This window comes from Amborella trichopoda, chromosome 10 (genome assembly GCF_054954075.1).
Source record: "Amborella trichopoda isolate Santa Cruz 75 chromosome 10, AtrichopodaSantaCruz75HAP2 v2.0, whole genome shotgun sequence".
NCBI classification, from domain to species: Eukaryota; Viridiplantae; Streptophyta; class Magnoliopsida; order Amborellales; family Amborellaceae; genus Amborella; species Amborella trichopoda.
The window spans coordinates 1,322,845-1,335,175 of record NC_142345.1 but is presented as its reverse complement, the minus strand read 5'-3'; the positions used below and the strand labels follow the sequence as shown (position 1 = coordinate 1,335,175).

General features: G+C 32.6%; 1 protein-coding gene across 1 annotated transcript; it reads right to left on the bottom strand.

Annotated features, from left to right (window-relative positions):
* Window positions 1-5,770: 5,770 nt before the first annotated feature.
* LOC148779995 (uncharacterized) lies at window positions 5,771-6,961 on the bottom strand. The gene is made up of 3 exons (XM_088850346.1): window positions 6,869-6,961; window positions 6,707-6,782; window positions 5,771-6,617 (listed from the first exon to the last, which is right to left on the bottom strand). The coding sequence occupies exons 1-3, from the start codon at window positions 6,938-6,940 to the stop codon at window positions 6,211-6,213; spliced, it is 555 nt and encodes a 184-aa protein (XP_088706472.1). The 5' UTR covers window positions 6,941-6,961; the 3' UTR covers window positions 5,771-6,210.
* Window positions 6,962-12,331: the final 5,370 nt, after the last annotated feature.

Genomic DNA, 12,331 nt, shown 5'->3' with positions numbered 1-12,331 from the left:
GACGAGGTTGGTGAAAGAAAGCTTTTGGGGCAAGAAATTGTCCAGATAACCACAGATAAAATAGCATTAATTCGTGAAAGGCTCAGGACAGCTCAGTGTCGGCAAAAGAGTTATGCCGATAACCGAAGGAGAGATCTTGAATTTGAGGAAGGTGATCGAGTTTTCCTAAAAATCTCACCAATAAAGGGCATTATGAGATTCGGCAAGAAAGGAAAGTTGAGCCCACGTTACATCGGACCATTTGAAATCCTGGAAAGAATCGGAGGTGTCGCTTATAGACTTGCCTTACCACCCGAATTGGCAAATGTCCATAATGTCTTTCATGTATCTTCACTACGAAAATATCAGCCCGACCCGTCCCATATCTTAAAATATGAACCTTTACTGATTAGGAAGGACCTATCTTTCATTGAGCAGCCAATTTTGATACTGGATAGAAGGGTGCAAGTGTTGCGTAACAAGAAGATTCCTTTAGTCCGTGTATTATGACAGTACCATTCAAGAGAAGAGTCGACTTGGGAACGAGAAGACGAAATCAGAGAAAAATACCCCTATCTTTTTCAGTAATCAGGTACACAAATTTAGAGGACTAAATTTCTTTAAGGAGGGAAGAATGTAACAATCCTAAAATTTCAAAAAAAAAAAAAAAAAAAAAGGAGAAAATATGCTTTTAAATTGGTGATGTTCTGTTTGAATATGATGGTCCTTGAGGACCATCACTATTTTCAAAAGATATGCCTTTGCCTTTACTTTTTTTCTTTTGCCTGCTTTTGCCTCCTGCTGCTTGCAGCTGGCGACGTCCTTTAGCGAACGTGGTTTTCGTACGATAAAAGTTTGCTTTTAACGCGACACCTCAGGTATGAGGTAGAGCGTAATAAAACAATATAATAATACGTTATAAGAATTTAAATAGGGGATGTGAGCACTCCCACCCTAAAACAAAACTTTGAGATCTCTCTTTGGTCGAAACACAGTGAACTTCTCTCTCGAACCGAAATTTTTATCGGAAGCTCCCTCCCAAACATTTATGTGTAAGTTACATCGTCTTTCTGAAAAATAGTCTATTTTTAATAAATAGTGATATTTCCGTCTAGGATCTTTATTTTATCAGTTTTGTGTGTAAGTGACCTCATTGTCTCGAAAAATAATCCATTCCTTTTAAAAATAAAATGAAATAATTATTTCTGCTTATTATCATGAATTTTAGGCGCGATAAATTTTATGCGCACGTGACCTCATTATCTTGAAAAATAATCTTTTTAATAAAAATTGTGATATTTTATCTATGTTAGAAATTTTGAATGCTGTAAATTAGAAAAATAAATTTATTTATTTTTCTTGTCTAATGTTAGAAATAAATGTGATATTTCTGCTTTTAGTAAAATTGTGATATTTCTTTCTACTGTTTTGAATATTTAGACATTGTAAAATTCATGTGCAAATGACTGCCTTATTATTTAAAAATTGACATTTTTGCAATTGATTATAGTATTGTTGTGAAATGTTTATTTGTGAATTGATATTCCATAAATTGTGATAATTCCGTATTCTTGAATTTTTGTAAGAGTTTTTTTTTCTATACATATTAAATTGGCAATTATGCTAGAATGCCTTTACAAACTGCTACTTTTCTAAATTTGAGCCCAAAATATTTGATTGGTTATTTTTGAAATATTATAGAGAGTGACTGTTATTAATGGTTTAAGTGAAATTCATATTAATGGTTTCAGTGATATGTTGAGTACATGATATTGCTGCTTTCGAATGTTTAAAGAGATTTAGAAATAATTTAAGTATGCAAGTGGACTCATCCGGTTCGCCGGTGAGGTATAAGTGGACCTATCTGGGATGCCGGTAGAGATTAAGTGGACTCATCCGGTACGCCGGTGAGGTATAAGTGGACCTGCAGGGATTAAGTGGACCTATCTGAGACGCCGATAGGGATTAAGTGGACCCATCAGGACGCTGATGGGGTATATAGGTGACCTACTTGGGACGCCAGTAGGGTATTTTGTGAAATCCTTTGAATTATGTACTGCCGTTAAAAGTGTTATAAGCATTTCAATTACTCGGATTATACTTAATTATGCATTTATTGAAAGTGAAACTGTTGATGCATTTCTGTTAATAGATCTCATTTTGGAAAATATTGATATCTTTCAATCATGATTATTTTTAGGATTATGATGATCACTTACTGAGTAGCCAAACTCATCAAACTATGGTAAACATTTTTTCAGGATAACTACGGATTCATTTTGAGTGCTAGTCAAGATCAACCTTGGAAGATACTGTTGTTGTGCTAGCTTTTTTTATTTACTATGTAAGACCTCGCCACTGTAAATTTGTCCTATCAATAGATGTATATATGTTTTGTCCGTCACATCTCAAGAATAATAGTATTGTAAATTCTTGGGGTGTGACAATATCGATTAAAACCACCGTATGCCTCTTACCAAGAAAGCAAAAATAAAATAAAATCGAAATAATCTATCTACATATTACATAAAACTAGTGTCTCAAGATTGAATAGAAACTTTCTAATTTTTGAAGGGCTAGATTTGAGTGTCACAAAACTCAAAATTCAAATTCTTGTTTTAAAATATAATTATCTAGCGATCTTTATATGGTTCCTAAAATTTTAGGTTAAAAATATCTTCCTAAATAGATGTTTTGAGCTAGGGAGTTATGCGCAATATACTCCAGCAAGAGCATAGTATATCGCTTCATAATATTTTGTACAATAAGGCTATTTATCTTTTTTGCAAGCCGGTCGCAATTGCTACTAATCACAAGATGTCAAATTCGATGATGTGGTGTATCAGCAGTAGTAGTAACAGTAGTAGTGGTACTAGTACTATATATTATTTTTAAATTTTGAAAAGGAAAAATTTATCTCTACCCTAGATTTTGGAATCTATTTCTCAATAGATCAATGGTTTCAAAACTTTTTTTACAACGTAAGGTTCCAAACTTTTGTATTTTTTGACCTCTTATAGTCAAATAACCCTATTTGACGGCGTATTATTTACCTAAACAAATAAAAAAAAAACACCTCTCACTCTCTCAAGACTGGGCACAATGTGTCTCTCTCCTCTCTCTCTAAAAAACCCACAGAGAAATTTTCCTTTTTATCTATGTAATCCATTTGAGCAAGAGAAATGGCAAATTCAATTGCAGTCCAGAGATTTTTAGAAGTGATAAAAACTCATCCAAATCCATGTCCTTCACTGTATTCTGACCAAAAAGTTGCCGAAAAATAGGGATTGAGCTTTCCGATAAGCTACTCTGGCCAAAATCTAGGACTAAAAGAGCTTAATTGAAAATGCGGAAATCAACAGGAACTTTTCACTAGAAATCATTTACGTATTGGCCAGAAGGACACAAAAAGATGGAATCAAATGGGGATAAAAAGAAGGTTAAAGATAAGAGGAGGAGAATTAATCTGATTCGTTTTGATCAGAGCATGTGAATAGGGAAAATCGCCATTATTTCAAATGTCAAATTGTGAATCTCTCCATAATTAGCTCCAAACAAATATTACAAAGAGGGGGATTCTTCTAATCCCTGTCAAATGGAGATAATATAATAAAAATGAAAGTTTCTATGTGGGTTTTTGAGAGAAATGTACCCTCTCGTCTTGTTGCAGAAATGTGCCCCCTCATCTTGTTTTTAAGGAGATTTTTCTTTTTATTAAAATTTAGATGAGAGGATTTCTTTTACAAAAATGTAGATAAATAATGGCGATTTTTTTTTAAGGAAATTTTACCTTTTATTAAGCCCCATCTCTCCTCTCTTTCTCTTTGAAAACCCGCAAGAAATTTTTCCTTTTATTAAAATTTAGAGAGAGTGGAAGAAGCTTATGCAACAAGATGAGGGGGCATAATTCTTTTACAAAAATAATAATTTAAAATACAAAAGTGAAGCTTGAATGTTTGATTTCGAAGAAGATTAATAAAATGAAAAAATTCTTTGTGGGTTTTTGAGAGAGAGAGGAGAGACACTGCTCAGTCTTGAGATGGAGGTGTAATTTTATTATTTGTTTAGGTCAATGATATGTGGTCAAATAGGGTTATATGAATCTAGGAGAGGTGTAATTTTATTATTTGTTTAGGTCTATGATATGTGGTCAAATAGGGTTATTTGAATCTAGGAGGTCGGAAGATACAAAAGTTTAGAACTTTATCGTGTAATAAATATTTTGAAACTTTGGGTCTCTTGAAAAATAGATTCCAAAATCTCGGGGTTTGAATAAATTGTCTCTTTCAAAAATTGTGTTATTTGAAATTTTAATTTTGTTTAGTCTATTAGTTTCTTATGATAGAGATTTAAATAGTAGAATAATAAATTCTCCATAATATTTAGTTAAAATAGATTTATATATATATATATAGTTTCTATTTTAGTGGGGGTTTGAGATTTTATGTCGGAGAGTAAAGAAAGAAAGAGATAAAAGAGAGTTGAAAATATATCAAACTTTCTTTTTTACAAGAAGTTAAAGAGAAGAGTGAGTTGAAAAGGTAGTATGTAGATAACAGAAAGAGATAAAGTTTTTTTTTTGGTTTTATTTATTTTTCAACTAATTGTATTTAAGGGAATATAAAATAAAAATTAAAAAAATCCAATTTTTATTTTCATAAAAAAAGATGAATTAAAATGGGAAAAAAAACTCAAGATAAGACGAATTAAATTAAGAAGCAAAAAAAATTAAGAGATGAAGCAATAGAGCTTTCTTAAAAAAAAAAAAAAAAAGAGCAATGTTCTCGTTTTCAAGATAGGCAAAAAAGATATTAAACTTATAAAGCATGAAATAAATTGAGTAAAACTGCTGAAAACAAAAACATAGACAAAAAAGATATTAAACTTATAAAGTATGGAATAAATTGAATGAAAACTACTGAAAAAAAAAAAGAATAAACACCATCCATATTTAATAATCACCAACAACAAAGATGAATTAAAATGATTTAAAAAAATTCAAAATAAGATTAACTAAATTAAGAAGCAAAGAATAAGAGATGAAGTCAGAGAGCTTCTTTTAAAATAAGTATTAACTGCTAGAATGGAGCCTAGGACTAGGATTGCAACCTTAAACATTCCAATTAAGACGCACCTCCTAATTTTATCATGTAATTTTGGCGTAAAAAATTATTAAAATTATCTGAAAAATATATTTTTATCTCTAATTGTAAAATTTTAAACTTAAAAAATGGTTAAAATCAAGTAGAACTATAAATATATGAAAATCTTGAGAATGGACGGTCTAGATAATGTATTGCAAGGTGCACTATTTTTGAGACTCAAAATATTTTTTTTTTTGTATTTCTACATCTCGATGTCGAGATGATCGATTGGAGGATTTTTCAACATTAAAACAACCTTTTCTGATGGATTTTTTAGATACATCTTTAATTCTACATTTTAAAATTGCAAGCTTATATAAACTTTTTCCAAATTGAAAAGGGAGAGCCAATTGTTACAAGCAATGGTTTAAAAACCGGATCGGTGACCCGGATCGGGCTTTTCAAAAACCGATCCGGATCGGCGAATCGGCGGTCCGGATCGGAATCGGGTGAATCGGTCAGAATAAAGCTTCAAAAAAATCCGAAAAAATTATTAAAATTCATTATAAATATTGTTTTTTAGGAATTCAATAAAAAATGAGGGTACTCCATTAAGAATTTTCATGTTTTTGGATGAATATGCGAATATTGATATGTTCTTTCCCTGCATGAACCGTCATTCAACATTTAATTTACATCACACAAAAGGATAAACATAGAATTATCATGGAATAAGTATATCAATATACATGGACTACAATAAAGCATAAAATTAATAACATACGATCTAAAAATAAAATGATAGACGACGTTGTTGTTCTTCTTGGTCACGCTGGTGCCATTGATTGAATTCGTTTGACAATTCATTGATTCGATCTAAAAACGAATCATCGATATTAGCGGGCGTCTGACTATTCCCAAATCCCTGAGTGTTAGTGTTTTGTTGTGTTTCCAGTCCAAAATCCCCGAAGCTTGTCCATCCTTCATGCTCACCTGCACTGTCGTGCTCATCTCTACACTGTTGCTGTTGGGACTCGATATGTGAATAATATGGCTGGGATAGGGTGGCCTCAGAATCATCATCTCTCTCATTTTCTCTTAGACCCCCTTCCCACTCTCCCTCATTAGGTGCAATATCATCGACATATTATGGATACATTGGCTGGCTGCTTCCTCTTTCATGCCGCTCATCAGTTTCTTCAATATCTTCATCACCGATAGCCTCAAGGAACGCTCTCTTGTGCAACACTGGCTCCTCCTCTTCAACTACCCATCGGTCTGCTGTGTCTGTGACAAATATTGTGTCTAAGTCTATCGGCCCATAGTCTTCAAGCTTCCTTCTTATTTGTCGCTCTCTGAGGTTTAAATTATAATGAACGTAGACTAGTTTATGAAGCTTCTCAGAAGCGAGTCGATTCCTTCTAGTAGTGTGCAACCATTGGAACGTACTCCAGTTGCGCTCACAGCCAGTAGCAGAACATGTTTGGGAGAGCACCTTGATTGCTATCCTCTTTAGGTGAGGTGCATCAGTACCATATATCTCCCACCATTCAGCTGGATTAAAATGTAAAAAGCATTGTAAGGGCAAGAACAATTCATAAGATTAAATATATGAATAAACAAAATATTAACGAGGGGATAACCTGGATCCATCATAGTTCGAGAATTTCTGGCAAGTCTAGTTCCGAAGGATCCTATAGCATCCCTATACATAGCAAGCTAAAACAAATATATTACGTTTTAGTGCATTATTCCTCACAAATATAACAACTCAATGAAGTTCTTACCCAAACATTAAATAATACCTCTTGTATTGCTGCTACTTGGTTTCGATGGCTTCTCTCCAACCTTGCAATAATGTATCTGACCCCTTCCATAATCTTGTGGGGTTGTTCAGGTGTCAAATAGAAAAATTTTGGGTTGAAGTAGTAACCTAAAAAATATATAGGTGGAAAAATGTCATTTACAATTTCATAAAAAAATGATTTAAACTGAAACATTGTAATGATATAAATATATATTTACCAGCATAATGAATTGGACGTCCGAATTTGGTGTTCCACCTCTTTTCTATAATCTCGATCACTTTGCTAGCAAAATTACACTTTTCCCCAATAGCTGATTTCGCCCTCTCAATACCTTCATAAAGGATACCCATGGTAGCTTTCTTATCAGCATCCACCATTCTTAACACCGTGACCAAAGGGGCAGTGGCCTCTACAACACTGGAACATCGAGACCAGAACAGCCTATTTGAGATTATGTTATCCACTTTTACACCGGTACTGGACTTCGAGAGGCGGTCATTTAACCACTCTTCACAAGTAAACAATCTCTTTAATGCACCTTCAGATTGTCGAATGGAGTCCACAGCTAAGTAATCGGTCGCAAAGCGGGTTATGGCAGGCCTGATTATCTCTTTTTTCTTAGAGTGTTCTCTAAACAGAAATAATATTTTCGAGTGGTTGTATATAAATCTCGACACCAACCTTGCTTCATCTAGAGTCTCCTTCACAATTTTGATCTCACCGATTTCCTCTAACATAAGATCGATGCTGTGTGCAGCACACGGGGTCCATACTAGATGCTTCCTCTTATCCATCAACTTGCTGCCCGCAGAAACACATGCACGCGCATTGTCCGTAATAAACTGGACTACATGCTTATCCCCCACCTCCTCCACTATCTGATCATATAGTCGTACGTAGAAGTTTGCATCCTTCTTCGTCCCTGATACGTCTTTGCTAGACAAAAAAGCTGTACCTTTTGGGGAATAGGCCAAGAAGTTTAAAAACTCCTTTTTGCTAACTTTATTCAACCAACCATCACTCATGAGAGTAATTCCTGTCCTTGGCCAACTCTGTTTATATTCTTCAATCCACTTTTTAACTTCCTCTACCTCTTCGTCTAATATTGGCCCACTGAGCTCATATGCCGTCGGGGGTTTTACCCCGGGCCCGGCTCTCTGGATTGCACTAACCATAGGTGGAAAATATGGGCTATTGGCTGCATCAAAGGGAATCCCTTTATCGTAGAACCATTTACCAACATATCTCCCTAACATGTTTCTTGTACCTTTAACCATGCCTTTTAAGGTCATCTGTTGTGACTTAGGCTTTGAGAGAAATGGGTCTTTACGACCATGACCTGCAATACTGGCACTCCTAGGTAACTTAGAAACAATTTCTTCAACAACTGATTCTTCTTGATACATATTGCCACCAACCTCTCCATACATATTTGAGCTGGGCCCGCCATACATGCTCGAGCTGGACCCGCCATGCATATCTGAACTAGGCCCACCATGCATATCGGAGCTAGGCCCACCATGCATGTCTGAGCTAGACCCACCAGGCATTCTAAACTCACATTCCCTCTGATATTGTTCATATAAACTCAATCTTGTGGCCATGTCCAGCTCATTATTATATTGCTCTTTTAGGTCATAATTATATTGCTCTTCTGTATCATTCCTGCTTGATGGTGTATATAAACTAGCTATCTCCTCATTCATCCTATGTTTGGCAATTTTTTTACCTTTGCTAGCATTAAGAATTGCCACCATCTGTTTTTTTACATTACTAGGGACACTAGTGCATGCAGAAACTTCTCCCTTAACCCCTGCCAAGTGTTGCTTGAACCTATGTACCCCACTACTTATCACTCTTTGACAGTAATTATAAATAATTTTGTCTTTCTTGTTGGGATCAAGTCTGACCCCATGTTGCCATGCAGGGTCTTCTGTAGATCTTGACATGATTCAACTGTTTTAAGATGTAAAAAGTTTAAATTAACCTGACAGTTCAAAAAGAAAAATAATCACAATATGTAGTGATAATATGTTGCGGTAGTTCATGTAGTCATATTCGTTGTTATTTGTTATTGCAAAATACCTTTTTTGACAATAATATTTCGTACATATCAATTACAAACATTTAGAATAATACAAAATGCAAGCTCCAAACATGGCTACAACTCAATTATCAAGAACATACATTTTTTGCATTAAAAAATTAATAATAAAAACAATTCTTCAAAGAGCCGGCTAACATCAGTCATTCCAACTTAAAAATCCATGAACAACAGATAAAAAAAATACAGTTTTGTATTGAAAATATAATAACATGCATTTTTTTGCATAAATAATTCATCAACATACAATTTTTTCAACAAAAACTTTAACAATAAAAATTTAAAATATGGTTTAATACCTCATGATAATTAAAACCTTGTCACGATTTTCACATCTTTTCGGAAAATCATCAATTTTCAAAAAATTCGATCATGAAAAAAAAAAAAAAAAAATTACAGCAAACTCAAACAATAAAAATTAAAAATTAGGTTTAAATGTTTAATACATCATGATAATCAAAACTTTATCACGATTTTCACATCTTTTCGAAAAATCATCATTTTTCAAAAAATTCGATCATGGATAAAAAGAAATAAAAAAAAAAAAGTACAGCAAATTTTCAAAAAATTCGATCATGGATTAAAAAAAAAATTTAACAAATTTTCAAAAAGTTCGATCATGGATTAAAAAAAAAAATTCATAAATTTTCTAAAAATTCGATCATGGATTACAAAAAATTCGATCATGGATTACATAAAATTCGATCATGGATTACATAAAATTCGATCATGGATTACATAAAATTCGATCATGGATTACATAAAATTCGATCATGGATTACAAAAAAAAAAAAAAACATAAAAAAACAAAAAATTCGATCGTGGATTACAAGAACAAAAAAAAACAATTCCATCATGGATTACAAAAAATTCAATCATGGGTTACAAAAAAAAAAAAAACACAAAAAATTCGATCATGGATTACAAGTAAAAAAAATAAACATTTTGATCATGGATTACAAAAAAGTTGATCATGGATTACAGAAAATTCTATCATGGATTACAAAAAATTCGATCATGGATTACATAAAATTCGATCATGGATTACAAAAAAGTCGATCATGGATTACAGAAAATTCTATCATGGATTACAAAAAATTCGTTCATGGATTACATAAAATTCGATCATGCATTACAAAAAAAAAAAACAAAAAAAAACAAAAAATTCGATCGTGGATTACTAAAAAAGAAAAAAACAATTACATCATGGATAACAAAAAATTCAATCATAGATTACAAAAAACTCTATCATGGGTTACATAAAAAACAAAAAACAAAAAATTCGATCATGGATTACAAAAAAAAACAAACATTTCGATCATGGATTACAAAACATTCGATCATGGATTACAAAAAATTCTATCATGGGTTACAAAAATAAAAAATAAAAAATAAAATTCGATCATGGATTACAAGAAAAAAAAACAAACATTTTGATCATGGATTACAAAAAATTCGATCATAGATTACAAAAAATTCTATCATGGGCTACAAAAAAAAAAAAAAAAAAAAAAAAATTTGTTCTTCACAGAGTCGTTTTACATAAGCGATTTTAACTCAAAAATTCACCTCCAAGTGAATAAATTACATCCAATTGACTATATTTTCTGATAAACAACAATATAAGGAATCAAAAACCTAAATTTTTAACACATTATTTCTAATATACCATGAAAACAAAATCAAAAGGCGGAAAAAAAAAAAAAAAAACAGCGGAATTTTTTTCCGCAGACATCTCACTGTTCATATCAAATTTCTTGCTGTAATTGACCAGATTACGTAAAATTGAAAATTTTAAATCATACTAGACACAATAAAGATTAAAAACCCTAATTATTGAACTCATTTTGTTCAAAATATGCCATGAAATAAATCAAATGGCGGAAAAACAAAAAAACCCAAAGTTCTTACCTGTTTTTGTGAACCGAAGCCTTCAATCTCCAAAAAAGTCTGTTTTTCTCAACGATTATCACAAATTAGTAACAAAATCTTTTGATTCACAGCTTTAAGATCAATATGCCTACAAATTTTGAAAGATTCATGCCCTATTTGGCATGAAATTTCAGAAATGGCGGAAACCCTAAACCCCGAATTTTTCTCGATCCAAAAACAACCAATTTTTCCACCATTAAATCGTTAAAAAAGCTGAATAAAGCTGTTTACAGCCTGAAAAACAGATCACGTGCCAAAAAAAAACAAAAAAAATGATCAAAAAATGACAAATTTGAAAAAAATCCGTGAAGAACACTGTGCAACCCGTGTTCTTTACGGACTCGCCGATTCCGCACAGTGAATCGGCGAGTCACTGTGCGGAATCGTCCGGTTCTCTCTAGAACCGGACGATTCCCGGTTTTTGAACCGATCCGGTTCCTTTTTCGTGAATTCCGAGTCGAATCGGGCGAGTCCGGTTCAACTCGGCGATTTTTTAAACGCTGGTTATAAGGAATTTAGGATCGTTACATATCACCTGGAAATAAAATAACAATTGGTTGGTGGCTTGAATGTATACTAGGCGGTTTTACTAAAGGGTGAGGTTTTTATAGAGCCTAGGCTCTAAACAATCAAATTAGAGCCTACCTTCAAATAGGATTGAGAAATGTGGTTTCAATACTTGAAATCTTTTTCATAGCCTTGAAATATATTTTATTTTTATTTAGAAAATTTAAAGCTTTAAAAATAATGTAGATTGAGATATTTATAAAAACTTGAAAATATTGACAATTACGGTAAAAAAATGCGTTACAAAATACACTATTTCTAAAACATGAAGTCCATTTTCTTCTCATGTCCATGCATCTTGATGTCGAGATGATCAATTTGAGGATATTTAGGCACTCTTCTAGTGAAAATTTTGAGGTCGGCTCTAATTAGATTGACTGGAGCCTCGGCTCTATATAAACTTTTCCCTTTACTAAAAGTTTTATCAATAATTCAGAGTGGAGCGCAAACAAACAGTGTAATCTCGCACGGAGTGGAGCGCAGGCAGAGGTATAATCTCGCGCGAGCATAAAATCTAGAGAGTTAAATAAAGAACCCCATTTTCTTTTGAGGGCCGTGTGGACAAGAGGAAATCAAGAATTTTAGGTATTTGAAATTCAAAAAAATCTACGGATTTTTAATATTAAGAATTCTTATCATAGATTTTTCAAATCTTTTGTTTGGATATATAATATAAATTTATACAAAATTAAGAATTTAGATATTTGAAATTCAAAAGGTTCTATGAATATTCTTATCATAGATTCTTCAAATATTTTGTTTTGATGTACAATATAAATTTCATTCATTCCTTACCATCATTTCCATGTCTATTGTTTGGTAATAATATTTGATATAGTGTTTTTTATTTAATTTTT

Excerpts from the sequence above, each read along its gene's own strand:
- LOC148779995 (XM_088850346.1), bottom strand. The coding sequence starts at position 6,940 with ATGGAAGGGGTCAGATACATTATTGCAAGGTTGGAGAGAAGCCATCGA. Across the intron at positions 6,783-6,868 it reads AAGTAGCAGCAATACAAGAG|CTTGCTATGTATAGGGATGC; the intron begins GTATTATTTAAT and ends TATTTGTTTTAG. Across the intron at positions 6,618-6,706 it reads TCGAACTATGATGGATCCAG|CTGAATGGTGGGAGATATAT; the intron begins GTTATCCCCTCG and ends ATTTTAATCCAG.